Source organism: Notothenia rossii (genome assembly GCF_949606895.1).
Source record: "Notothenia rossii genome assembly, chromosome: 11".
Lineage (NCBI taxonomy): Eukaryota > Metazoa > Chordata > Actinopteri > Perciformes > Nototheniidae > Notothenia > Notothenia rossii.
In genome coordinates, this window is record NC_136910.1 from 19328419 (window position 1) to 19356230 (window position 27812).

The 27812-nt window shown below is 39.0% G+C and overlaps 3 protein-coding genes and 1 long non-coding RNA gene across 13 annotated transcripts in view; 1 reads left to right on the forward strand and 3 right to left on the reverse strand.

Annotated features, from left to right (window-relative positions):
• hoxb6b (homeobox B6b) lies at positions 1-19118 on the reverse strand. 4 transcript variants are annotated; one of them, XM_079658180.1, is made up of 6 exons: positions 18752-19118; positions 8358-8440; positions 6874-7097; positions 3437-3588; positions 2002-2374; positions 1-765 (listed from the first exon to the last, which is right to left on the reverse strand). In XM_079658180.1, exons 5-6 carry the CDS (start codon positions 2270-2272, stop codon positions 200-202), a joined length of 837 nt encoding a protein of 278 aa, XP_079514306.1. In that variant the 5' UTR covers positions 2273-2374; positions 3437-3588; positions 6874-7097; positions 8358-8440; positions 18752-19118; the 3' UTR covers positions 1-199. The 4 variants fall into 4 exon arrangements, with proteins under 4 accessions (XP_079514306.1, XP_079514307.1, XP_079514309.1 ...); XM_079658181.1 differs by lacking the exon at positions 8358-8440; XM_079658183.1 differs by lacking the exons at positions 1-765; positions 2002-2374; positions 3437-3588; positions 6874-7097; positions 8358-8440 and adding exons at positions 14116-14686; positions 14777-14806; positions 15795-16191 and having other exon boundaries at positions 18752-18874.
• On the reverse strand, positions 11435-13403 carry hoxb5b (homeobox B5b). Its single transcript, XM_079658179.1, has 2 exons — positions 12645-13403; positions 11435-12290 (listed from the first exon to the last, which is right to left on the reverse strand). Exons 1-2 carry the CDS (start codon positions 13234-13236, stop codon positions 12043-12045), a joined length of 840 nt encoding a protein of 279 aa, XP_079514305.1. The 5' UTR covers positions 13237-13403; the 3' UTR covers positions 11435-12042.
• On the forward strand, positions 19048-21160 carry LOC307024234. Its single transcript, XR_013803867.1, has 3 exons — positions 19048-19178; positions 19281-19404; positions 20556-21160. It is a non-coding gene; the product is annotated as an uncharacterized lncRNA (long non-coding RNA).
• Positions 19486-27812, reverse strand: part of ttll6 (tubulin tyrosine ligase-like family, member 6) — a 15967-nt gene continuing 7640 nt past the window's right edge. For 3 of the 7 annotated variants that reach the window (XM_079658145.1, XM_079658146.1, XM_079658151.1), the window contains 9 exons: positions 27295-27380; positions 26975-27200; positions 25777-25955; positions 25507-25695; positions 24748-24922; positions 24187-24441; positions 23974-24039; positions 23114-23246; positions 19488-21617 (listed from right to left, as the gene is read on the reverse strand). In XM_079658145.1, coding sequence (XP_079514271.1) covers positions 21352-21617; positions 23114-23246; positions 23974-24039; positions 24187-24441; positions 24748-24922; positions 25507-25695; positions 25777-25955; positions 26975-27200; positions 27295-27380 — 1575 coding nt within the window. In that variant the 3' untranslated portion in view covers positions 19488-21351. Of the gene's footprint in view, positions 21618-23113; positions 23247-23923; positions 24040-24186; positions 24442-24747; positions 24923-25506; positions 25696-25776; positions 25956-26974; positions 27201-27294; positions 27381-27812 lie in introns of those variants that run through there. The other 4 variants (XM_079658148.1, XM_079658147.1, XM_079658149.1 and 1 more) reach the window with 4 other exon arrangements.

Here is a 27812-nt window from a genome sequence, read left to right on the forward strand (position 1 = left end):
TAAACGTAACACAACATTTAATTAAAAATATAAATAGCACATAAGCCTATACAACACAAATAAATAAGACTCATATTTAAAATAATTCGTCCAATAATTCATATAAATAAATAAAAAGACATGCTTCAGAACAGATCAGTGGATTATTTTATAAATCAAATGAAGAATGTTTTTGTGAAGAATGGAGGACATGTGTCTGCTACAGATGAGTCAGTTTAGGAGCTTGCATGATTCTGTCCTGAGTGCATCTATGTTGGAAATATGACCCGTTAATATCCTCATCTGGGTCTGTTGTGCGTGAGTCGGTGTGCGTGTCGTACTGCATGTTAAACTGCGGGCGGTGCGTAAAGCCTGGAGCGGGATATTTTGAGTATTCTTCCGGGTACGCCGGCTGGGCCTGGTGTTGTTGGGACTTGAGCTGAGGGGAGGCCGGCTGGTAATCCCCGCCCAGATGGACATAACCCAGGCTCGACAGAGTGGGGCTGCCCGGGGCGGAGGGGGAGGACGGGGGAGAGCAGGAGGAGGTGAGGCCCTGCACCCGCTCGTCCTTCTTCTGCTTCATCCTCCGGTTCTGGAACCAAATCTTGATCTGCCTCTCGTGCAGGTTGAGCAGGCTGGCCATCTCCACGCGCCGCGGTTTGCACAGGTAGCGGCTGAAATGGAACTCCTTCTCCAACTCCACCAGTTGCGCGCTCGTGTACGCGGTGCGCGTCCTCTTGGAGGCCGGGGGCGCGCCTGGACACTTCTCTCCGACGCTGGTGCACTCTGTGGTGACAGGAAAATAAATGTTGAACTGGTTGTAATGACGAAGAGGTTTGTTTTTCTCTTTTGTTTTATTAATGATTTCCAGATCATTCTCAGTTTTTTTCTTTGCCTGCAGTCACTCAGTCTGCTCCTTATTTACTGTCAGTTTGCTGTTGTATTACTCGACTCAGTTGTTCAAAAAGCATGCATGATTCATCAATATAAGGTTAAATAAATAATAAGACAAAAAACATAATACAAATCCACAATCACAGGGTGAGAAAGAAAGGTAAATGATAGCCAGAAACCAAACAAAAATCAGGTAGGCCATGGTTGTTTACAAGGGACAGAGGTTTTGGTGTAGCTAAAGATTTGGTGCGTATTGTTGCTAAGATTAGTCGACTAATCGATTAGTTGTTTATAATATTTTTATTTAAAAACATCAGAAAATGCTGTTGTCACCCTCCCAGATTTCCCACGTTTTCCTGTTTTATATCACCTTAAAGTGAATATTTTGGGCTCATAGACCGACAAAATAAGACATCTAAAGACACCATCTTGGACTTGAAACCTGAAAATGGGATAGACATTAATCTTTTGTTTCTGCCATTTTACAGACCAAACGATTAATCCTTGATCTGGACATTCATTTACAGATAAATCGATAGTAAAAATAATTGTTACTTGCAGCCATAAGATGACAGGATAGGGAGAGGAGGAATCTCAGATATTTCAAAAATGGTGAGCAATGGATCATTAGCTGACGAAAGTGGTAAGGGGTGGATATTGGACAGATTTATCATTTTTATTTGAATCTAAATTTAGATTAGGAGATTGTAAAGGCCTCCATCACCAGCCTGCTTTAAATGGACTGATTATTATTCCGCCTTATATAAAGTAAATTATATTTTAAGAGAATGTGAGCTACATATTTTTTATTTAACCCCAATTTTGTATTAGTTTTACTGTGCCCTTTAATTTTTCATTACATACAGTTCCGTTTTTTCTGTTTTGCTTAATAAATGGGGTGAATGAATATGTGGTTAGGATTCTGATTAATATAATGTAAGCTTAATAACTAAACTAATGTGTTTGTCCTCGACTGTATAGCTTCATAGGCACCTGACCTTTTGAACCTGAAGAGGAGAAAATATAAATTAATTTCCCCCATTAAATGTATAAGAGCTCGTTAAAGGGACATAGATGAAAAGGCCTCATTTGGAAATAAATGCTGTCTCTTCTTCCACTCATACAGACCTGCGATTCTCCTGTCGTGTTTCTGATTGGAGGGTCTGGACTCTTTCATCCAGGGGAAAATCTTTTTGCTCACAGGAAACCTTGGCAGTTTGGATCTTCTGCGCTCAAACGTCTCCACTTGCCCCATTTGTTGTTGTTGTTGTTGTTGTTGTTGTTGTTGTTGTTGTTGTGCGGCTGTGCACCCGAACCCGCCGGCAGCCTCCAGAGACTCGCTGAAGAAGAGGTCGTCTTGATGCTGCTGGATATTTTGTGTCGCCCTGCCTTTCTGCATTTTTCCATTAAATGTGCACCGGGGCCCCCTTTGACCTTCTGACGCAGCGCTGGCAGCCAAATGTCACATGGCAGGTTTCCAGAGAGCCCTGCAGCTTCTGGCCTGAGAGGATCCAGAAAAAAGACAGAAGAAAATCAGGGAGGAGACCACATGATCCATCTTATCAACTCAATAGTAGGCTGACATGAATAGCGAGCCTTCTCTGGCCTGAGAGCCACATTAAATAAGAGTTTGGTGAAAACACACCCTGAGAAAAAACACCAATAAGAGAAAAGTCTTTACAATTTGTAAAGAAATTAAACATTGTCTTTATATTTTCCCCCTAACACTAATTCAGAATGCACTGGCCTACAACCAGTTTTCCTTAATTTTTGTATTGTGTTGTAATGCAGATAAAATAAGCCAAAACATTTTTAAGATTTCAGTTTATTAAAACGAGATTAGTTAGAGGGATTTCTGTTTATCTTTTAAAATAGTGAGATATTAAGGGTACCAAAAACAAATATGCACATGAATTAGTCTAAGGATAAAAACACAGACATAAATAGGCCCACCAAAATAAATTATATTCTATTATAAATTCGTAAAATATTAGTTTTACTAGTTTATATATTGTATATATATATATATATATATATATATGTTTGTGTTTTCTCAAATTAGATTAGATGAGAATAAAGAAATAACAACCTTTATCATCTTAATGCATGATCCTGTCGGCAAGTATTTTTTAAAGGGACGTTTTTTTAAAGATCTTATCACAATCTACTAAAAATCTCATCAATCTCCATCAAACACAAAATAATACAGACGTCCATTGTGCGCCGTGTTCGCCCGTGTTTCTGCGCCAAAACGCGAAATAAAGGAACAAAACACATCTGATTCAAAATCTTAATCAAACGCAATTCAACGCAACATAATTAGTAATACGCAGGAGTTTCGGTGGCTGCGACAGAGGCACTGAGAGAGAATAAAGTCTGGAGGCATGCAGCTTTATGAACTCTGGGTGAACCGCGGCTTGGAGTCAGGCTCGTAAATCATAAAGACACATAACCCAGTCCGCGGCACAACACCCGGCTGCCTTACCTCCACAAACTACATTCATCCGGCACTGAAACAATGCTCCCCGCAAACAAACACACACCAGCTTTCTCTTGTTCTCACCTTTCTTTCCTTTTTCCTTGATAACCTCCCCAGATTCGAATAATCCTGCAGAGAAAGCAGCGGCTCTCTGCTCGCATTAGATGATGATGATGTGGCTTTGGATGCCAGTGGGGTGAAGCAGAGTGGACAGTGTTCCTGCAGCTCACACCGCCCTGCATAGCACACAATGTCAGCCTGTGTGTGTGGGAGTGTGTGTGTGCGGGGGAGAAAAACCTTTCTGCTGATCATGCAAGCTCATATATGGAAATAGCATGGCTGTAATAAAGAGACGCTTTTCTATATGGTGAAATGGCAATTATAGCAAGGTGGCCAAAAAAGGCTGAATATGTTTGCCTTTAAAAAGCATTTAAAGTAGATTTAGATAAGGGAAATTGTCCGTTAAAAAAATGCCTCCCACTATCTTAAAAAAACCTGCTATATTAAGTTGTATTTTCCCAGTTGTGTGAACATACAAACATCTCTATTTTCGTCCTGGGAACTCGTCCAGAGCTGTTATAATAAATTCAAACATCCCCTTTAGGAGCTATGCCAGCAGATGCAATAAATTACTCCGGCAAAGAAAAGCGATCAGTATTTAGTCTCGTTTTTTCTTTTTTTATTACACATACAAAGTGCATTACGTCTCCTTTGTGTAATGAGATTTTTTTTTGTTTTCTAATTTAAATGAGTGAGTCATTTTGAAGCAGTGAAGGGGAGACAGACAGTGGTCAGCAGCAGCGTCCATTAAAAAGCTGGTTCTGTAATGAGGCCTTGGTTTGTTTTACACGGTGACCATCAGACTGCTGCAGAGCATCGATCTGTCGGAGCTTTGATGTCTCATCTTCATGTTTTGCTCGATCGCTTGGATTGGCTCTGAAAGGTAATATTTAACTGAGTGGCGTTAATTAATGCTAATGAACATCTTTGATCTGTGAGCCGTGCACACAGAAACATTTGAATATAGAGTGACCAGATCTGTTTCAAAGTTTTACACGAGCTCCATGCTGCAGCTGCACCATGAGATCTAACTTTAAAAACAAATGATTAAAATGTCTCAATGCCACTTTATTAAGTATACTGGCCAGTGGTGTACACAAGTATTTATGGTACTTTTACTTTACTTGAGTATTTCCATTTCCTGTTACTGTATTCTTATACTCCATTACAATTCAGATGCAATTATTATACTTTTTACTCCACTATCTATTGGACGGATTACCCTTAACATTTATAATAAACATCTGATATATGATATTATGCAGTCCTATAATACTAATGACATACAGTATCTCAAATTGGCTCCAAAAAGATAAACATGCAACATTGATGTAATACTGATTATAGTTAAAAGATGTGTCTGAATTGGGCCATTCTGCACATTGAGTTGTTTTACTTTTAGTACTTTAGCTACACTTTAAGTCATATTTTGAATCAGGTCTGTATTTGTACACTGTGCCCTTTGACTTCTTGCATAACTCATGCAAATAATCCAATGTAAATATACATTATCAGTTAAAGGTCCACTTACTGGACATTTCCTTTTTCTAAAGCAGTCACATATTGTATGTTTTGATTGGAGTAAACAGCAATGACAACTGAGCTTCCTGGTGATGAAAACGCAGTGTACATAATAATCTGACATGCACTGGTAGAATGTATCAATAACAACAACTACAGTGTGCCACTTTGACTTACTTTGACTGTACTTGAGTATTTCCATTTTACGCTATAATTCTACTCCACTACAGTTCAGTTTGAATGACATTTTCATTTATTGTTACAGATTCGTTTTTAGAATTAAAAACAAATAATGGCCTATATGATATTATGCAGAACTACATCGAACCAGTAGTGTCTCAAATTGGCTCCACAATGATTAACTGCAACATTAAAATGTATTTGTTGGTGGGATTTGTTGTTGGTAATATAATATAATATAAATCTGCAGAACAAATACTTGTACTCATGATATAGGAACATTTAGCTGATTATGCTTCTGCAGTGGTGGACTGTAAGTAAATGTACTCAAGTACTGTACAATTTTAAGCTGCTTGCGAGTATTTTGTAGTTTCTGCAATAGATTTCTATTTCTATTGTATTGTGTATTTCTACCCGAATATATTTATTTGTTCTCTTATAACAGTATAAATCAAAGTTCACCTTTACCAGGTACCATTAAATCAATAAACACATTAATGAATTACAAGCTAATAATAAAACATATATAACAAAAGGCTTCAAGAATGTACTTTATCTAGTACTATTACTCTTGGTATATTTGCATGCTAGTATTTTGGTACTTTTACTTGAGTAACATTTTAAATGCTAAAGTAACCCCTTGCACACGTACATGTGACATAAATCTCTCTGATAGGCTAAAAGAGCATTGTGAATACAAAGAAAATCAGCATTAAGTGCGGTGTCTTAAAACTGTCTAAATGGTGCAGTGATGTATGGGGCAGCGGAGGAGAAGATGCAGACTGATATGATAAGTCAGTGTACAGTATAAATATAAATTAATGTTGGATCCCTGCGGCCTGCAGCGGCTGACAGTTATTATTCAGATATGACAACATCCCTGAGCTGCACTTTACATCCCATCTTCATCACCCCAGCGAGCTCCACACTCTTCAGCCTGCCTGTCTAATCTGTGATGGACACGTACACCCCCACCCTCGTCCTCGCCCCACAGCCCCCCACTACCTCCTCCACCCTCACCCAGCCTTTCAGTGTGCAGGCCTGCTGACAAAGCTCTTGTCAATTAGCTGCAGGAACCACGTGTCCACAAGGAGGATGTATGCCTCTGAATTCATTCATGGACAGTTGAATCAACAGTAGGAGCAATGTCCCACAGCTCAACAACACAGCAAATTAAAAAAGACACTCTAGACTTTAAACAAATATGGGTTTAAAGGGCAAAAAAAGTTACATTTAAAAGTTATTTTGCAAAATGAAAGTCATAAATAAACTACATTTGAAGGGAGCTTTAATGTGAGGCCTGTACAACTCTACTTTATTTAGCAATTATAAGCATTGGTTTAGTAACAAAACTGTAATATCTGCTTTATAACAAATTATTTATCAGCAGATGTAATTGTTTATTTAAGAATACTGTATGTCATCAACTGTAAGTGTATAAACATAATGAATGATAATAAATGCACAGTTGTAATACTAGCCTAAGTTATAATAATATATAAATACTGTTAATTATTAACACTTCATTGAGTTATACATGCTTACAGTAAAGCGTGACCTACATCCACCTAAGTGATTATTCCCTCACACACACACACACACACACACACACACACACACACACACACACACACACACACACACACACACACACACACACACACGCACACACACACGCACACACACACACACACACACACACACACACACACACACACACACACATAGCCAATTAAACATATATAATTCAAAGAGCTTACTTTTCTCTTTGGATCTCATCTTCTCAGATTCTCCGTCCTGTGTGTTGGCTTGGAGCAGTTTGTTGGGATCCTCCTCACATTTCCCTGGAAAACTAAAACTCCTCCTCGACCATACAGGCGGTGCAGGCAGTGAAAAGAAGATAAATGATGTGCCGAACAATGGCCCACATTCAAGGGCCCGTCCTGCAACTCTCACAGATGTCATATTCTCCAGCAATGTGCTCCTAGAAGAGAAAAAAAGAAACATAAGAGACTCAACATTTTGTATGGACTCTGGTGAGGGGCCTACAGGACTCCAGGCACAAAAACAGCACACATTTCCCACCACGTCTAACATGCCATACAGTGATTATTGCCAACATTAAATAGCATTTCCTTTGTCTTTAAATGATGATTATGTTCCGCTCGAGGTGAAGTGTCATCACCTACATACTCCCCAAGAAGTGAATTTGTGGCTGCTGCTATTTTTACACAAATTCGGATCTACAGGGTATATATAGGTGACAGGTGGTCAGCACAGGAGGAGCTGCAGCTTCTCATTTAATATCACACATTTGAAAACAGTACACTCGATTCAAGGAATTTAGAGCTTTTAAATGTCATCTTATCTCTCTCAACTTTAACGAGACAGCCCTTATAAAGAGTTTATAACATACTATTAACAGCTTTATTAATGGTTAGTTAAACATGTATGTGCTACAAGAAGAGTAGAAACATTTTGTGTTTCCAGTTTTTTAAAAAAGTAGTGGTGGTTATCCTTCTCAATTTGGTTATAATAATAAGCTCATAGGGTTATGACTGCCTAATAAGCCATACATCTGTCATTATGAATGTTAATACAATCATTAATACGTTTTTCTTTTTTAAATCAAGCTTGAATTTATAAATGTTAATAAGTCCTCAATAAAGGAGTTTATTAAATTAAGTCTGCATTTAATAATGTGAATAAGCCGTTAATAAAGAAGTACAATTATTCATTTCTGCACTAATAAATGTTATTAAGTCTAAATAAAAGGTAACAATCTGAGGTACAATATTAGGTTCACCACCTAAAAGGTTTTTATTTATGGCCTTTAGCAAACCTTAAGAATACTTGGTCATGGTTTATTACCCAATAAATACGTTTTTGTTGACAGCTTTTTGGTGATAGTTATTAAAAACATGTTATATCCCATATCTCAGTATGCTAGGGGTTTATGGTCTTTAACCTTGTTGGTCATATAAACTGAGTGTTGTCTCCCGTTAAGCTCACAGTGCAGGAAGAAATACTCAGATCCTTTACTTAAGCAAATCATGTCAAAATCCACTATTAAAGTATTGCATTCCAAATCTTAAGTAATGATTTTCAACTAAAGAAATACTCCAGTATTCCACAGAAGAATGTACCAGGGATATATGAAGACATCAAACATACTAGTTTATTTGCATGAATGTTATTGCAGCATGTTAATGTTGGAGCTGCTCAATGGAGCTGGTTGGAATACCTTTTACCCAGTGGTTCTCAACCTAGGGGTCGGGCCCCTCCAAAGGGTCACCAGATAAATCTGAGGGGTCATGAGAAGTTGAACTGATGAGGAAGAAGAAAAAACAAGTCCTGTTACACAAACGTATATTTATATTCTGTTCATTTATATGAAATGTTACATTACCTGACCTTGTTTGAACATTTATTAAGTTGGAAGGGGACTGCTAACACCATGGGCATTTGTTAACTGGTCTTAAAACAAAAAAGATAGGAACCACTGGTTCATTTGTTTACATTGCACTTGAAATAGATCCTCTTTTCAAGAGTAAAATCAGGTGGGGAAATTCTCAAGAAAAAATAACCAACTTGTTACACCGCTTCTTTCCAGTATAACAAAGTGAGAGAAAAACAGTTTAAGTGAACAAATTACATCCGTGCACTCAATATAATAATAAGTGCAACAAAATAAGAGAACTAAATATATTTATGTTTGTTAAAAAAGCCTCATCTAAAACATACTATGATACAAAATACTGTTTTCTTCATCCACATCTTTCTGTGCCATGGAACTCTTTTCTAGTGTCACCTAAAAGCGAAAAAACAAATCAATAGCTCAGGTATGATTGTTTACATATCATTATGAGGCTGAACTCCAAACAAAGAGACAAGGAACAAATAGGTTCCATTCTCAGCCAAGAGTGCAGGATTAAAGGTTAGTAATAAAGAGATGATGACTGCTGAACAGGCTCACACTGGTGTTTCTGTGTTGTGCTCTGTAACCTCCATGGCTCTAATGATAGCAGCCTGAGCAGAGAAACCCATCCATCATCCACCTGCTCGGTCTGAGGCGCCCTCTGCTGGCAAAACCCCCGCACTGCACCTGCAAACTGCTCACTGCATGCACTGCCAGATGTTGGGCATCCATGACACGAGAAACTGGCCTTACAAAATAAACAACCAAGGTGACATTTGTCTCTAGCGAATTCCATTATTATGATCTAATGAATGCATTCATTTCCACGTGAGAAGTAGTCTATTCAAAAAATGTTATTGGCAATAAGTTATTTTATGTAACAAGAAAAAAAACACTTTCTTTGTCCATTATATTTATTTGTATATAACTGATTTTTAAATGTATTGTTTACACTAATTGAGTTGAAACAGAAGCTGCATTAGTAAACAGTGATAACACATATTTTATATTATAGACAGAACCCATAAGCGATTTAAAATAGTGTGTGTGATGCATTATGGTCCCTTTTTATTTACTATAATAGTAAATAATCAGTAATTTAATATGTACAATAAATAATAGGACAACATACAGTATATGCACCACTTTTTATACATGTGTTCAAACTATAAATAAAGTCAGAGCAGAGAAAAAATAAATTCTGGTAATTTTACGCATTGTGTTTGCAGTGATTTTCACCCAAAACCTATCTAGTCTATAGAATTTTGAATATAACAGGAATTTAAAAAAAGATTGAAGTACATTATCTTTTGTGCAAAACACAGGCTTTTTCCCTCTCGGTGGTGACAGTGCAAAGTGTGGCAGCAGAGCTTCCTGCAGTCCGTCTACTGACCCAGCGATGATCCCCGCCGCCATGAATTATGCATGAGATCCGGCTACAGATTACCCCTATCAATATGCAATACTCATTACGCTGGTTAAATTGCCACTTAATAGTTATGAATATGTGGAAAATGTCTGGGACCCATATAGCCCACCACTGGTTTTTAACTTTTTTTTCTTTTTTACATGAAATGAGTTTGCACAAGTTTCACACAACCTTTCGTTTCCTGGCGATAATATCATTAGTTTTTATTAGTCAAATACATATAAGCACACACATGGACATTTCTTTATGTTAAATCAGTGAAGCTTGTGTCCAGCTCTGGGGTGTCTGAGACTTCACCTTTGGCCGCTCGGTGACTCGACACTTCGAGATAAATCACTGCTGGACTCGCTCAAGTTCGCTGCGTGTCAGCTGCATAAAAGCCAACAGTTTCGGCCTTAAATACAAATTATTGGGTTCTTTTTATTCTGCAGAACATTTTGTCCTTTGGAATGTAATGGTGTGTTCCATTATTTATTTTAAACAAGAAACTTTAAAGTTGGATATGGCTTGACACAAAAGAGGCCTTTAAAGCCTTTGTTTCCAAACATTTTCCAATAAGTTTGTTGAAAATATTGGAATTGTCAAATGATTTTTTTTCTTCTTCGTGTAGATGTGTTGAAGAAATCAGGATTTTTTTTTTTTCCTAATAGTTTCAGATTTTTTAAATGTTAAATTAAGAGATATTTAACACACTTCTAAATACAATTATAGCAGCCACACTATTTGTATAGTATTATTTCCCAAGTTTTTCCAGCAGCCTAAACTACCTAAACACAACTGGACACTTCCTCCCCTGTCCAGCCTTTCCAGTCCCATCCATGCAGTTAAGCCGTCACTTTCATTCAAGGTTGTGAATTATATAGTACATTGTCTACTCCCCAAAACCATAAAACCAACTTTATGGACCTCACGTGACTTTTCACAGTCTGTAAGTAATATAGGTCTATACAATCTTTGGTAAGGGGGATTTTTACCAACTTCAGCCTGGCCTATATGCCTGTAAGCCAAAGCTTTTGGGGGATTTTATCAGCAGCATATTCCCCACATGGCAAACACGCATCTCGCTGCAGAAGAGTCAGAGGAGGTAAGTTTGAAAAAAGTTAGATATTTAAGTTTTTGTGTCACTTGGTGTGTGCTACAAAGAGACAAAATCTCCTCTAAAATGTGTATTGTTCGTGTGACACATTTATAATTCTCACAAGTTAATCATTAAGTTAAATTCGGGTCAGAAAAAGTTGTTACGCAGCTGCTTAAAAAACAAAAAATGGTGTGACTTACATGTGTTTTTATTCTAATTGATAATAAAGTCTAGACAAGCAATTTGAATTGAGAAACGTTTATTTCCAAGCGCTATGAGTTCACTTACAAATACAAAAAGCTTATTGGCGAAAAAAGCTTACATCACTTGCCTATCCACAGAATAACCCTTTGCACAAAAAATTGATCACATTGACAGGTTGATACATTTGCATTGCTCAATAATTATCCTAAACAATAATAATAATAATAATAATAATAATAATAATAACAACAATAAGCGTTGCACAAAATATTCCTAAAGCTACACAATTGGCTTGAATGGATGTTGGCCACAAGATCAAAAATAGCAGTAAAACGTACACTAAAGCGCTTTGAATGGCCCCGGAATACATTAGGTTTACATTCAATGAAGAGCAGCATATGGTTTGGAAACTTTTTTTTTTTTTAACTGTACAATGAATTTACTCCTGTTAGACCGTCAAGAAGTCACAATAAAGAGCTCAAGTTGAAACACCTTCAAGAAAGAGTGAGGAGGGAGGGAATGATAGATAGAAAGAGAGACAGAGAGACAATTAATACCCCCAATAATATTTACATCTTATTTTCCACATCTAAGCTATATCATAGTACAACAACAGAACTAAAAATGGCATTTTTTAAAGACCACAGGATACTTATTTTTCTATCACAATAGCATGCTGAAAGGTGCTGCGCTTCCAAATAGCTTTACAGTACTCATGGATTCTTTTTTTATCATTTATTTTTTCTGAATTATTATTATTATAATTATTTTTTGTTTTACCTTCCCCCCAAAAAAGTTATTCAGTTGTGGAAGGCGCTGCCTCCTGTCACCAGACTCATGCTTTTCAGTTTATTGTCCTTCTTCCACTTCATCCTGCGGTTCTGAAACCATATTTTGATCTGTCTTTCGGAAAGACACAGGGCGTGGGCTATCTCTATCCTCCGCCGCCTGGTTAGGTACCTATTGAAGTGAAACTCTTTCTCCAGCTCTAGCGTCTGGTACCGGGTGTACGCGGTTCGGGCCCTTTTCCCATCCGGTCCAGTCATATCTACAATTTTTACAGAAAAGCCACACAGTTAGCAACTGCACTGCAACAACAACAGAGGGTCTTTAAATGTGGCATCACCATGAGGATGCACAGAGGGGTCAGAAGATGGGATGATGCAGAGGAAGCATGCAACCAACACGACACTTTACACACTTAACTGTGCATTTCTTATGTCAAAAGAGCAGCCTGCACACATTTGAACATCCTCTCTCATACCTGCACCCCCGTGTTACAAATACTGTCCTTTTCTCAATCATCCACACCAACCAGCTCACTCATGCAACACTTGACAGATTTACGATCAGCGTGACAACCTTCCAAACTAAATATTATTTAGAGGCAGTAAAAAATTACCATGGTTTATGTGCAGTTTCCTCATCCAGGGGAATATTTGTGGGGATTGGCAATCATTTGACGTGGGAGTGGAAGAGGTGGCGTTGGGGTCCTGGTGCTGCTGCGCCCGAGGAGCCGAGCTGGAGCCCCCGCTGCTGTGCGCGCCCTCCTCGGTCTCAGAGGCGACCGTGGCGTCCTCTATCTCCGTGAAATGAGCGTTGTTGTTTTTGTTGAGGTTGTTACCGCTGGATGTCGAGCTCCGGTCAGATGGAGGAGAGGGGCTTTTTAGTTCCAGCTGCTCCCGGCTGGCCGTGGCGCACGACGGCGGCACCGGATCTGGAGACGAGAGCGAGCAGTTGGGAGTCTGTCTGTAGCGGGCGTCCGGCTCGAATCCCCGGGCATCCTCTCTCACCGCACCGAAGTGGCCGCCGTTGTTGGTGCGGTTCACGGTTAGGTCCATGCCATTGTAGTTGTAGCCGAAAGACCCGGAGTGCATGGTGCCAGGGTCTCTGAAGGAGCCGTTCACAGCGCCGTTAGTCCCATAATTTAGTAACTGATAGTCGGAGCCATTTGGATAGCGCCCTGAGAACGAGTTTACAAAGTAAGAGCTCATTTGCTTGGATTTTTAAAGCCTCGATTTGTAGATCTTTGTCGCTATAATCCTGTGTGCTTGCACGATTTATGGATGCAATCATGAATTATAAGCAATGAAGCCCTACTGTACTTTGCCAGGTATGCGGCCAAATATGGGAGAGCGTTCGGGAATCACGTGCCTTTGTTGACCAGTCGTAAATCCTCACTGATGACTTCAAGAGGTAATTCATGCTCCATGGTTACAAATGATGACGAAATAATGGTCGTTAGGCTCCAGTCAATGGTGCCTCCCCGCTGCGCCCCGAGAGCCGCGCAGGCAGAGAGCGCCATCTTGCGGACAGAGGAGGTATCACTCCACCAGGACGCGCTGTCAGGCCCTAAAGTCATCCATCATTTATGTAACGCGCTCATAATATAGGCCACAAAAGGCTCAGGTAACACATAACAAAGACTTATCAGCCACACGGCCGTAGAGAGTGTCAAACTGGAAATTATTTTTAATCTTTACGCAGGTTTTATGTGTACATGAGGGCTTATGTTATAGCTTATTGTGACTACAGGAGCAGTTAAGCGCCCGATAATAACAATGCCATGCCTTTCTAGTTATAATAACAATAAGTGTCGTTTTCCATATGTATAAATGACGCCACAAGATTTTCCAATATACATCAAAAAGCCTTTATTTCTATGTACAATTTCCTAAACAAAATATTGCACACAATATCCAGATGTGCATTGAACACAAGGTGAACGACAATAAATAACATGTAACATTTTTTTGTATCTGTACAAATGTTAAGTGTTGATGGCACAGCTGTAAACAGCAAGACTATTATTATTATTATTATTAGAAGTATTATTATTATTATTATTATAGGACAACTAACACCACAAGATGTACAATGAAGGACCAAAGCTTCTTTTAATGTCATACAAATAATAATAAAACTCAGTAGGCCTACGATAATGAGGTAACAACATTGTCAAAAACTAAAACACTAAAAAAGTATTTACATTTTGGCGGGTTTTGAATAGTCCCCTAAATAAACACGAGCACAAGGACAAACAGAGGAGGACCTGATGGCAACCTAATGCAGACATTATCACCGTGCAGAAACTGAAATACAGTCTATCACCCTACACGTCTCTAACATGGGATTTGCAGCACTTTATCTACAAAGAAATACATTTTTATTTTTAGGAGGGTGTCCTTTAGCTCTTCTTCTCCGCCTGTTCCTCCTCCTCCGGTGTCTTTGAGGGGTTCAGGAGTTTGTTCTCCTTTTTCCACTTCATCCTGCGGTTCTGAAACCAGATTTTGATCTGTCTCTCCGTCAGACACAGGGCGTGGGAGATCTCTATCCGGCGCCTCCTGGTCAGGTAGCGGTTAAAGTGGAACTCCTTCTCCAGCTCCAGAGTCTGGTAGCGGGTGTAGGTCTGTCGGCCCCTGCGGCCACTGTTGCCAAATGGACCTGGAAGACAAAAATAATGGAATAAAATCATGAATTAATTATGAAACGTCTGCTTTAAGTGAATTTCGAAAGTATAGGAGAGACATCTACCTGAGAATGCTGAAATCTGTAGTGGTGTGTCTGAAAGAATACAATAAAGTGGTATTTCAGATATTTTGTGTATTTCAACTCAAAACAACAGGCTTTTAACATTGAAATATAATAGTTTGTTGTGAAATTAGTGGGAAAATATAAAATAAATAATTAACTTTACTTTATTGTAGGATTTTTTAAATGTTCTCCTACAAACAGCCCACTACATTTTACCAAGATCACATGATGTAACGCAGAGAGAACTCAAATGATTATATTCCTTTACACAAATATAATAACTATATTTTAACATAACACGTCTTAATAATACACATAAGACGCTTTATAGAGGCTTTAAAATGATATTTACAAATGTTTTACTTTAAAATATCCTAAATTATGTCATCACTATATAAGCTACTCTGGGTTGTAGCCTTTATTGTGTGAACTGCGTTGTGCGTAAAAGTGCCCTGACGGTGTATTTTCTCCCTTACTGCAGCAGTGTATTGGTCTATAAGATTACAGTAAGGATGTACAGTCAGAGTGAAACTGCGCAGTGAGGAACAACACGCATAAAACATCACGTTTTATTTTTTAGATGTACTCTCAATTTTTGTATTGGACATTTAATCGCTGCTCGAAGTGTTTCTGCGATATTTAGTATCCCTCTAAAAATGAAAAAAGGCCCATTCCGAAGATGCCATGTGACACTTAGCTTTAAGTTGGAGCTCCGCTTGTGTAGGCCAAGTCTGTGTGGACGTGCGTGTGTGTGCGCGTGCCGTAGTGTATGTATGTGATGATGATGTAGCAGCCAAAGCCCTGAAGGCGCACAAAGATCCGTGCGCAATCACAATAATATCACTTTGGGCTCAGTAATGGCGTAATTATTTGATGTTTCTAAGTTGATTACATATTAGCATGAGCTTGGAGCTCGCATACAGCTGACAGGTGACTGTGTGCGGCTCGGGATGCTCGCTCCATCACGCGGAGAGCTTTTACCTCCAGGCTGCGTGTCAACAACAGAGTTTGTACTCACCGGCGGAGCAGGCGTTCATCCTCTGCATCCACGGGTAGATGAGGGTGGAGGACTTGTCGTCGATGCTGCTGCCGCTCATGCTGACAGTGTGCTCCGAGCAATCCACTTTGCGCTGCTCCTGCGTGACAAACAGCGGCTGGTCGTCGCGGTGACTCGAGAAAGCGCACGAGCCATCCGCGTCCTTGTAGAAAGTCCCGACCGGGTTGTAGTCGCAGGGCGCTCCGCCGCCGGCCCTCCCGTAGATGGCCGCGGCAGCTGCGCCCGTCTGCTGGTAGTAGGAAGCCGGGTAAACCTTCTCCTGCATGTTGGCTGCTCCATATGTGGCCGCGTTGGAGTAGTGTCTTAACTGATCGGTGTATCCCGAGGAATATAACGGTATCTGACCCAGGAGAGAGTCCTGTCCTCCCGGCAGAGACACGGGAAAAGTTGAGTTAACAAAATAGGAACTCATTGGGTGGACAACGGGGTGTATATACTCCGGAGGAATATGATTTGTTGTCTTTTATAGTCCAAGTGGTTTTGCCATTACTTTATCCGAGATTTGGTTTTTGCTGAAAGGGGGGGTTGTGAGGTGCCACTGAATACAGAGGGGAAGTGTACCATCTGATCAACCGCTGGCCAATCACCGCCGTCTGTGTTTGCACTATTGCACCCATGGGGGGCTCTTGTTGCGCGCAGGGGTCCCCGATGAATCGAAATGAAGCGCTCGAGCCTATCGGTCTTTACGCACGCTCACGCACACAGAGAAGCAGCTCATAGAAATACACTTTAAAAAAACATGCTACATTTTGAACAATTAGTGGAATAACTTTTCGTTTTATGCAAATAAAGCCCAATAAAGCAGATGGACTCCACTCTATTATAAACAAGCACGCGTGTAAAAACTCCCCCTTTCTCTCTTGCACGCACACAAACACAATGCAAAAAAAAATTACTTTGCGCATTATTTCTATTTGCGCACAAATGACTGGCTCTCTCCTCCTCTTCCTCTAACATTCACTTCCATCTTGTTAAATGATTTAATAATTAATAAACCAATCAAACACTGTATCCTTAAGGCAGCAGCCACATTTCACAATAATCCTTGTGAATTAATTCAAATGATGCAACGACAAAAATAGTGGGTCAATAATGTTTGTTTTTTCACTCATTAAAAAAAAGGTGTGAGCTCTTCCTGATTTCTGATTCAACACCAGCTGTGACTGAAGTCCACGCAGACGTGCAGAGGACACGAGGGAGGACACGCGCTTGCACACTGATCATCATCACCTTCATCCTCATCATCATCATCATCATCATCTTCACCCACCGTGATCAAGTGGGAACTAGTTTCTCATTTATTTCTTAAACTGTGTGAGTATAAATGTGAGAATTCAGCCTGGGTGATGATTAAGTTCCAATTAATAGATGTGTTTACAAATAGTTAAGAAAATCAATTAGGCCTAGTTACTTTAAGTGTATTATTATTAATATCATTTGTATTATGTTATTAACGTTACTTTTAGTAGCTGTTTACAATGGTATCTTCATTATTGATCAATTAAGTAATATTACTTGCTTAGTATTATTAATAACCTTCATATTTAGTGGTGTGTTCTGCTGTTAAAGCCTTATTATGGCCTTCTTAATAAGAAGAGTTTACAGTCCTTTCTTTAAAAACACATTTGTGAATTTGTTAAAGTTGTTATAATTTACATTTATGATTTTTTCCTAATTCATAAAGATAATTTCCTGATTTTTACATAGCTTTAGCTTTGATAAAACACACCCTATTAAATAATACATCATTGAAAATAACGAAAAAAATCACTGTGTTGCTGGAATAATGTGACTCTTTATTGTTTTTCATTATTTTGAATTCATTAGGCAGAAAAATAAATATTTGATGCATATTAGCTCATTAACAATCCTGATTTTCACTCTGCTGTTGCTTTAGATGCAGAACGCTGCTGATGTTTGTTTTATTTTGATAATATCCATTTATAAATCATTTGGATTTTAATGTTTAAATTAAATAATATCATTATTTGGCAACAGTCAGTGAACGCCTCTCCACAGGCCGCAGCCTGACAGCTGCTGCAATTGGGCAAATAAACAAAAAAACAAACAACAAACACACCCACTAATTACACAACTGCTCTGTCAGAAAGACACACATGCAGTCATATATTTCTACAGGATCACATGGCGTTATATAAGCACTCATTAAACTGCAGGATCAAACACGACAACACAGAGAAGGGCTGCAGAGGCGCCGGAAATCAGATTCAATGTTTAAAATGCTCATTATTGTTCATAAGTTCATGCAAAATGACAAATTGGCCTCTAAAGAGCAAATAGAAGTCCAAAATGATACGGTATTTAGATAAAAAGAGGCGAAACAGCTCGATACGGCAGCGAAATATCCACTTCTACCACTGTTTTCAAAATATAGCAATAAAAGAAGGCAATATAAAATGACATAAAATAGGAGTAATTCTTCTAGGCGAGTAAAGCGTGGATAGATAAAGCAGATTTTTAAGAAAAGCGTAAATCGGCGGTATCATACAGGGCCTATATGACCATCATCACCATCATCATCGCCACCATCATCATCAAAGTCAAGCCTGTCTGTTTTACAGAAGCCACTCCTGATTATATAACATTTTAAATCTTCAAAAGGCCTCACAGTTGCAACATGCAGGTTTATTTGCACACATTTTATCGCACAAATATCGCTCTGGCTCCAGCATGTAACGGGTTACACAGCCAGATCAGCAACTGGTTGTGAATACCACACAGCGTACGGAAGCACCGAAGAAGATTCTTTTGGATAATTGCCATTTCTTAAAGACTGATCTTCCCATTTGCAGTAATATAAACAGCAGGCCTACAGTGACAGTCCAGCCACAACAGAGCAGCAGCGGCGCACTTGTGTGGAGATAATCGCTGGCATATTAGAAACATGGTGCCCTTACCTTTGTTGATAATCCATCATTTCCAGTGTGGCTGCCACTCCGCGCAAAACTCCTCTCTCCTCCTCTCAAGTATTTTCCCCCACGAATCCCCTACTTTGTTCAAGTGATTTCATGGAAATAATCCCACCATCCAGGGCTGTGATGATCCCTCATTTCCCCCCGACCATATACTGTAGCTACACAAGTATAGGCTACAGCCACATTAACATGGCGCACATAGCTCCTTCCGTCAATTTTTGGTAAAAATACGCACGTCTCACAACAAAACTGCGTACGCGTGTAGCATAAACAAAGAGCCAAGAAAAAGGTTGTGTTACTAGTGTTAAGTGAATGAGCGGTGGAAAACAGCAGCTGCAATATAACCTCATGGGAAATAAGTTCCCATTCTGCTGTCCACATGACCGCCAGCGACCAATCCCCGAGCCAGGTGCGTCGTAAACTTCCAAGGCAAAGTTGTAAATTTTCATAAACAGCAGCCGTTTTTGTGCTTCAGACATGCTTTCTCATCGCCATCTTTATTTTCTCCAAGGCCGGACATGTTGGGATTGGATGCAGGATTACAAGGGAAAGTGTAAATATGTGGAAATGTGAAGGTTTAAGAGAGGTGGAGATTTGTTCTGATGTGTTCGAGCTTCTGGTTTCTGACTAAAAAGGTCTGTACAGCTTTGAATTCTCCTAAAATAACAACTGTAGTGTTATCTGCTTGTTTAAAGACTTACATCAGAGTATAATATACTATTTTGGCGTACATTTGCCAATATATTAAAGCTTATACATAAGGCCGCTTTCTTTGCATTTGTTTCACCTTCATTACGAGAGGTGCGTCATTTTACGCCTCAAACTCAGATCTTATTTCCTGCTTGTTTAAAATGGTTTCAGGATAAAGCTATTTTTGCATTAAAGGCTATTGTGAAATCTCAAAATAGAGGATTTTCCTCCAGTCGCTGCAGAACAGTTTGAAATTGACCATTCAGGCCAAATATGGAAATAGAGTTCGACTGATTGGAATCCTGAGGGGGATTTTAAGGTCACAAAAACTTTAGGCGGCACATTAGCCAACTTTTCTATCAAGATTATAAGGGCGAAATGAACAGGAAAGCCAAATTAATTCTTTAAACGTAATTCTTTTTTCTCTAGTGTGTTATTTCCGTTTTTGGATTGTTTGAAATGGCCTTTTTCAGTTGGCATCTGGTCATTTTCCACAAACAACCAGGATTTCCGACATTTATAGACGCAATAAAACCATAAATTCCTGAAATGCAACACATTCATCCTCCCCTGGCCTCCAAGACACACAAACTGAGACAAAGTCACTTTATTTTCTTTAAAATGTCATAATCCCGGATAAAAATACGATCAACAAAAATTAGCTTTGAAACGTGTAATTATTTCCAAAAACAAAAGCTTGTCATGTTTATCTTCTGATCTTTAATATTCATTCCTAAAAGTTAGAATAATGAAGCATAAATCTGATTAGGCCTTTCAAATCATTAGCTTTCGTAATGTTGTAAAAGTTCAAAAATGAAAACCAAGTCCTCGGAGGGGCCATGCTTGCTAAAATATATTTTATTAAAACTCTTTCGATCCAAATTAGTCGATAAATGGGCCTTTTTTAGGCGCGAGGTTGGACATGTAAAACTCTATATAATGCAAGATACCAATTCGACATATAATAATAATATTTCTGCACACATTACTGTCCATCTATATTTTCTGAGCTATTAAGATAATCTTTACTTATAGGAAAACGTTTCTCACAGTGTTGTTGGATAATTTCGTCTTTTTTGTTTCTTTCTGTCTTCAGGCTGCGACCAAACAAAAGGAACCGGATGCTGTGAAACTTTATGGCTTCTTCAACTCTCACTTCGAGATGAAACCCACTCCTTTTCGATTAATAAGTCACTTTGTAGCAAAGCTGAAAGATGTCCGAAAAAATAATAAAAATAAGCATGTATTATATTTAAATATGCAACCATAAAACCTTATAAAATCATTGGAATCTATTTCTCGGAAAATTGAATTAAACAAGAAGGTGATTTATAAAAATATATAAAAAAAGATAAAATATTTTGTTGACCAATAGTGCAAAAAAAAATCTACACTTGACTGCTCATGAAAAATGTCCTTGAGAAAAGAGCAGAAGGCCTTAATTTTTTTATATCCCTCAGTTAATCTTGAGATATGGTTTTAGTGGTGTTTATAATATCCATTTGGTTTCATTAAGCACATTCATGCTCATCAACCCCTATAACTACTGACTTTATTAGATTGTGGTCCATTTTTCCAGAGGATTTGGATGACACATGCTGTTAAATCAGGCTTGTCTGTTTTTATTTTGGCACTGTAGGTCAGGTTTATTTGAGATAAATTCATCCCCGGAGCAAAATGTTACACATATGTGAGCACACACAGTGGGTAGAAAAAGTGAAAAAGCCATAATGGTGTTGTCTGCGGTGCAGGAGCTTATTGAGTGGCAAGCAGAGTTAACTGCAGGAGTCCAGATATCAAATCAATAAAGTATCAATGTGTTTCACAGTTTCTCTACCTCCACCCCTCCTCTGCAGAACTTTACATCCCACTGCAGGTTGCTGTGGTTCCCCTCACTGCCCTTTACCGTGCTCCTGCTGGGGGGGGGCTATGCGCGAGGATTTGCGGACCATGTGAGAGAAGCCAGGCCTCCTGACCAAGGGGGCCCGGGTGGAGATGACGAGCAGGCTCTGCAGGGCGGAGGGGTCGTGGGACACGTAGGAGCAGCGCAGGGCGGCTTTGGGGACGTGGTGGTTTATGATGGGGACGCTGGGACGGGACCGCGAGCAAGTGGGGGAGCTGCTCCTGTAGTCCTGCCTCCCAGAGAGAGAGCCCCCCGCTGAGGAGGAAACACAGAGGAGGTCTGACTCACTGGGAATATCAGGTGTGGAGTTTAAGTGTGTTTGTTTTAATGAAAAGATGAAAAAGGGGAGGGGAAGTGTACAGATGTTTAAGGTTGAAGTAAATACCAAAGGGTGAAAATACTCTGCAAACATCCTGCATTCAAAATCAGTTAAAGACAAAATTAGACTTTTAGAATCATATTTGAAAGTTTTCATACAGACCCATTTCAGAGGCATACACATTTTGTAATCTTTATCATTTATAGGATTTATATTCATGCATTCAGAATCGGAATACTTTATGTATCCTGGGGGGAAAGGGGTTTTGTGACAGTTGCGCCATTTTACAAAGACACATACATACACATAAAATGTTAGAGTAAGAATGTGTAATAGACATTTAAAATAAAATAATGATATTTATACAAAAATAAGAAGTAAAAGTAAAATGTCCAATAAAATAAAATACACATTTATATAAGCATAGGTTAAAGTAGAAATGTGAACATCATAATACAATATATAGTATGTACAAGATATTAATGCTGAACTGCATTTCAATGTGTTCACAAATAATAATATTATTTTATTCAGATAATAATTGTAATTATACATTATTATATTAAATATAATCTCTTATTATTGGATTTACATTGTTTATTAATGACCATAATATGCAAAGTTACTAAAGCTATCAAATATATAGTTGAGTAATTAATCAAATATTTGCCCTAAAAATGTAGTAAAGTAAAATAGATGGAATTACTCAAGTAAAGAACAGGCAACTTCAAATTGTACTTCAGTAAAAGACTTGAGTAAATATGGTTACATCCCAACACTGAAGGAAAGATAGAATTGTATTCACTCCGAGGGATATGCTTGTGAAGCAGTTGAGGTACCAATAAGGAAAGGGTGCAAATATAAAACATCCATAAATATCAAAATGAAAGAATATCAATATCCAGATAACAGATATCCATAATCCAAAATGCCAGAAATATAAAAAATGTTTTGAATTGCAATGATAAAATCCTATACAATGCTTTTAATTGTGTTTTTAATAATGTTTGTGATTTTAAAATGAATGCAACTGTACTGTACACAAACAGACAATATGAATGAACATATATGATTCAAACGTATTATTGTAATTGGGTTTGTTGATATTTAACGAATATGATGGAGACAATAAAGAAGAAAAATGGCAGGTATGAAAAGCTGTCTGATGGAACATTTGTGATAATAAATCATATTCTTCTCACTTTTCAGGGAGTTTCGGTCTTTTATTTTGGGATTATAGTGGAACACACATGATTTAGGATGTTTTTAGGAATTGCAGAAAGAATATAGACAACAAATTGGCAAATCAGATGCTACATATTGACAGTGTCACTGAGAAAAAAGCCCAGAGCAGCTTGTGATACTAAACATCCAAAGTTCTGAAGTACGTGCTGTGTTGCAGAGTGCATAAAGCGCGTGGAGGTGTGTTTACCTGGCCAGAGTGTCCGCTGGGCGCTGAGGCTCCGCTGCATCTCCTCCTCTCCTCTGTGCTGGCTCCCCGGCTCAGACTCCATGCATGCGGGCCTGAGCAGGCGCTGCTGAGTCATGTGGGAGTGCAGGTTCTGCTAAACAGCCCAGATATGATGTCATTTTAATCCTGCTCCATGATGATGTTTCATTAGAGCTGACATTATCAATGATATTCACCTCAAGGGCTTTCATTTGAACAGAGTGTTATACAATCACTGACAATGAGCCAAAATCTTAATACGTTTATTCTCCACTGAAGATTATTTGTTAATATTATGATTTGACTGCTGTTTGTCTGTTCAAAGGGTTGCCACAGTTATAAAGCAACTGTAGAACCCCCTGGTTCATTCAAATTAGATTTGAAATGTAATTTAAAGCCAGCAATATGTCCTCTGGGAGAACAAACAGTTATATTTGAAATCATAATCCTTTGCAAAACTTGATTAATATAATGTTACAAGTCTTTTTTTTCAAATTATTTGATTGAAAGACAGTAAATCCACTTATTGTTTTACTTTTTCAAGCAATATTCTCTTATTTCAGCTCCTCAAATGTGAGTATTTAAAGGTTTTCCAGAGTATAACAAATATATTTTAATCCTTTGTAATGTTGGTAGGACAAGACAAGCAAACCAAAATCCTTGTGAATGGTATTTTCTCACTATTCTTATTTTGTTATACTATTCTATTGTATAGTATTAATGCTTCATCCAGAAAAATTAAAACCCTTACACTTAATCTGAACAAATAAATGGAGTTGTTGGAGCCCTCACATTATATTGGATTATTTTTGATTGGATTGGTGTGTCCCGTGTCTCTTTACCTGCCGTGAGACCTGCGTGCAGAGCTGCTGCTTTGTTCTTAAAGGAAACTGCATCAAAGACTCCAACTGGAATAAAAGAAAAACAGTGAAGGGACTAGAAGCTAAAGTCAACACAATCATTGTAATCAAACTGAAATTTGAGACCATACAAGGCCTTCATTCTTAGTTATTGCTGTGTTCACTTTGGCTCTATACGACACACATACACAGTACCTTGGCGTGTTGTCTCTGATGAGGCTGTCTAATCTGCGGCTGGGTAGAGGCATCCTGTGGGACCCCCCCTGTGTCCCCCCGGCCCTGCAGCAGCTGGCTGATCTGGTCCACCACCCCGAGATCATGGAGCAATTTCTTCCTCTGGAGCAGCGCGCCGACTCGCTCCTGCTCCTCCGGGTCTTCCTCCTCCTCATCCTCCTCCTCTTCTTGGCCTTCTGCAGCTTCAAGATCCACTGACGCACTGGACTGAGGGAACTGCAGGGAGATATTTGATTCAATTTGTTTTGATTGCCTTACTGTATATGTGTGCATTTACAATATATTAGCAATTACTGTCACTGAATACCCCTGATAACACTGTTTGTTTTCACAATAAAAGATATTTGGATTTGAAATGAGACGTCCAATAGGAATTATCTTCAGTAGTATTATTGTGGCTAATTTAAATTGGGTAAGAGTCTATTTCCTCTCAGGGGTCAGCCAGTATGTGAAGCATTCATCATCATGAGACAGAGGCTGTTTGACTCCCTCTTGTGGCGACATGTGGACGCTGCATCTCACATGATAGGAGTGCCTCACTGGCTGCAGGTCACAGTCACTGTTGGAGTCGGGGGGTTGTTCTCTTCTGGGTCTGACTGTCTCCCCCGCAGTCTCCCCCTGCAGGTCTCTCCTCCTGCCCCCCCTCTGGTCTCTGTCCCTCTGCTCCTGCTTCAGACGCAGCTCTTGCAGTTGTTGCCTAAACACATAATACACAGAAACCTTAGCATCCCTATTTGGCTTTAAGTCAAATGGATTTTTATGATATTATTCACTGCAATGATATCCCCTTTTCTGAACCTAAAAATAAGAACAAAATAATAATGAATAACAAAAACAAGATCAAAGCCCTACCAAATATAATTTCAGTAGAGGCCATCAGTTGAATGCCTCCCCTCTGCCAATCAAAGTTCCTCCTCTGGATGCATTTTTCTTGTGAGCTAGACAACACATTTGAATGGGCTGAGTGGGCCGTCACTAACACAAACACTTATTTCTTCTCACTACTTGTATTTTTTTGTTGATCAACTCATTAACTAAATTATTATCTCATAATTTCAGTAGCAGGTTGAATTTAAGAACACCTGCTATCACTTTTGTAATGAGGCACAACCCTCCTTTAACTTCAGTAAAGCTGCAGGTTTAAATGTTTGTCTTCATTTGTGCACAAAGCGAGCAGATTACACTTTTTCACTTTCCTACAATAGACCATCTTTTCCTCCTACTGCCTCTACTGTAAGTGCATCACTAACGGCTCTTCACTAAGTTTGCGTCTGCAGGTACCTGGCACACTCCTCTCTGGCCTTGGAGGCTGCGGTCTCCTGGAAGAGTGAGCTGCTGTGTTTGAAGTACTTGTCGTATTTCTCCCCTCCTTCTCTGGGGTAGATCCTCTTGAAGCCTCCCAGGTGTTTGGCCTCGTACCTCTCCATCTGCTCCACCGTGGCTGCCTGGCACTGTCGCATCTCCTCCGACCTGCACACACACGATAGCAGTCACCGACGGGTGCCTGACCTTGGGGAAATAACACATTACTTGAGACTGACAGAACTCTACCTGGCCTCTCTGGTGCTGTTTTGCTGCAGCCTGTCCTTCACCCTGCGCCGCTCCTCTTTGGTGATCTTGCGGCGGTCGCAGGCACCCAGGTTGATGAGAACCAGCGTGTCGTAGAGTAGCGCGTCCTTCACCTCGCGGTCCAGCTGCGAGTCGGTGGTAAAACTTGGGGAGTGATTCACCTGGAATACAAAATGTACTGATCGAGTGAGATGTCTATTCACATTGGGGATTTTCTGGGTAAGATTTGAACCCCTTTAACTTTAATGTAAAGTCATGATGTGCAGCTAGGGACATATACTTTCAATTTAAAAAAAAGTATTCATTATGATATTCATTTTTATTACTGTTAAATATAATCAGCAATACTCTTTTTCAAGTTTTGTTTACTTCATTTAATACAATTATTGCTTTTATTGATATTCTATCAGGCATTAGTGTTAATATGACTCCTCATACACTGAGAGTGTAGAATTGTATTGGTTTTGATTGAACCAGTCACCTTTGGGATTAATATAGTTCTTTATCTCATAATTGGCAAAACTTTAGGTAAATGTGGATAAAAAGATGCACAAGGCCTTACATGGATAATAGAATGGTGCAGTCCGATAGAAAAGGAGGAGCCTTGGGTCTTAAATTAACACGTAAATATGATCAATGTAGAGCTAAAGGAATTAGATTATACTGTAGAAGGGGGAGGCTGTGGCTCAGTGGATAGTGTGCTGGACTTTGAATCAGGGGGATTGTAAGTTTGAGTCCCACTGCAACCAGCATTGGTCCTGTGGGGATTGTCCACAGTACTGAATGTATGTAAGTCATTTTGGATAAAAGCGTCTAACAAATGACATGTAATGTAAAATAGTATATAATAATGATTTCAACCCTAAAGACTTTAAAGGTAACATTTTGTTACTTAAAATGTTAATTATGTCCTCTTTGCTAAAGTATACATTTAAATAGATTTTGATGTGTTCTCTTATAATAATACCTTAAAACCTTTAAGGCTTTTTATTGATCTAAATAGTTGTTTGTGATTTGCAGCATGCTGCAGTTACTGATGATAATCCACAGACCTGGTTATGAATAGTTTCATATTGGAACTATTTTATACTCATAGATGACAGAAGTCAGGCTCAGTTGTTTGAAGGTGTGGCTCACAACAATAAGCCTTTTTAAGCAGAGGTCAGAGAGGGTCTCTCACCTCCAGCACCCAGGGTCTGAGCCGGTGGTCCAGCAGAACATCGAAACCCAGGATCTCGAAGCAGGCGCTGCCCGTGGTGTGGTTCGGGAAGCACGTGTGGTAATTATGCTTTAGGATTGGATGAGCAGAGATCAGAGTCTTTATGATCACATCCTCAATGTCGTGCCACATCTTGTCTGTGTTGCAGTTGATGGACTCCAGGAGCTTTGTCAGGGTGGAAAGCTTCCTGGGGGAGGGGCAAAAACAACAAACATGCAGTAAATATGCAGATTGTAAGTAGTGTTAGTACTATGACACAACAAGCATTGTCAATGTGTCACCGTTTGCTGCCCTTGTCCTCGTCACGCACAAAGTTCTCGCTGTTCTTGTTGATGGCGTAGTTGGTGAGATGCATGCACACATCCTCCTAACATGAGAAATACAAGGGAAGAGAGATACATCACACAAAAGACTGGGATATACAGTTACAGGCTGAGAAAGCTAGAGAGAAAAATTATCTGCAAGAATTATAATAATGAAAACATTCTTTAAGAAAGGGTTTTAAACTCTAATGTGAGCATTTTCTGTTTTTCTAAATCTGCCATGGTGAAAGCTGCATCTCACTGGGTTTTGCTAGACATACAAATACATTTTTAAAGTTATTATGCGTTTAAGGAAATTAGAATTTGCTCATATATGAAAGGGTTAGGGTTTACCGTTATTAAATAATGATTTAATAACTAATAATAATTGTAAATGGAAAATGTTTGTAAAGGTTGCATCTGCTGTGCTCTAATATTTTATTTTATTTTTAACCAAAAGAGTTATATACTGGAATGTTACTGCATGTCTCAGTGTA

Excerpts from the sequence above, each read along its gene's own strand:
- hoxb5b (XM_079658179.1), bottom strand. The coding sequence starts at position 13,236 with ATGAGCTCTTACTTTGTAAACTCGTTCTCAGGGCGCTATCCAAATGGC. Across the intron at positions 12,291-12,644 it reads GAAACTGCACATAAACCATG|ATATGACTGGACCGGATGGG; the intron begins GTAATTTTTTAC and ends TAAAAATTGTAG.
- hoxb6b (XM_079658181.1), bottom strand. The coding sequence starts at position 2,272 with ATGCAGAAAGGCAGGGCGACACAAAATATCCAGCAGCATCAAGACGAC. Across the intron at positions 766-2,001 it reads ACACGACAGGAGAATCGCAG|AGTGCACCAGCGTCGGAGAG; the intron begins GTCTGTATGAGT and ends CTGTCACCACAG.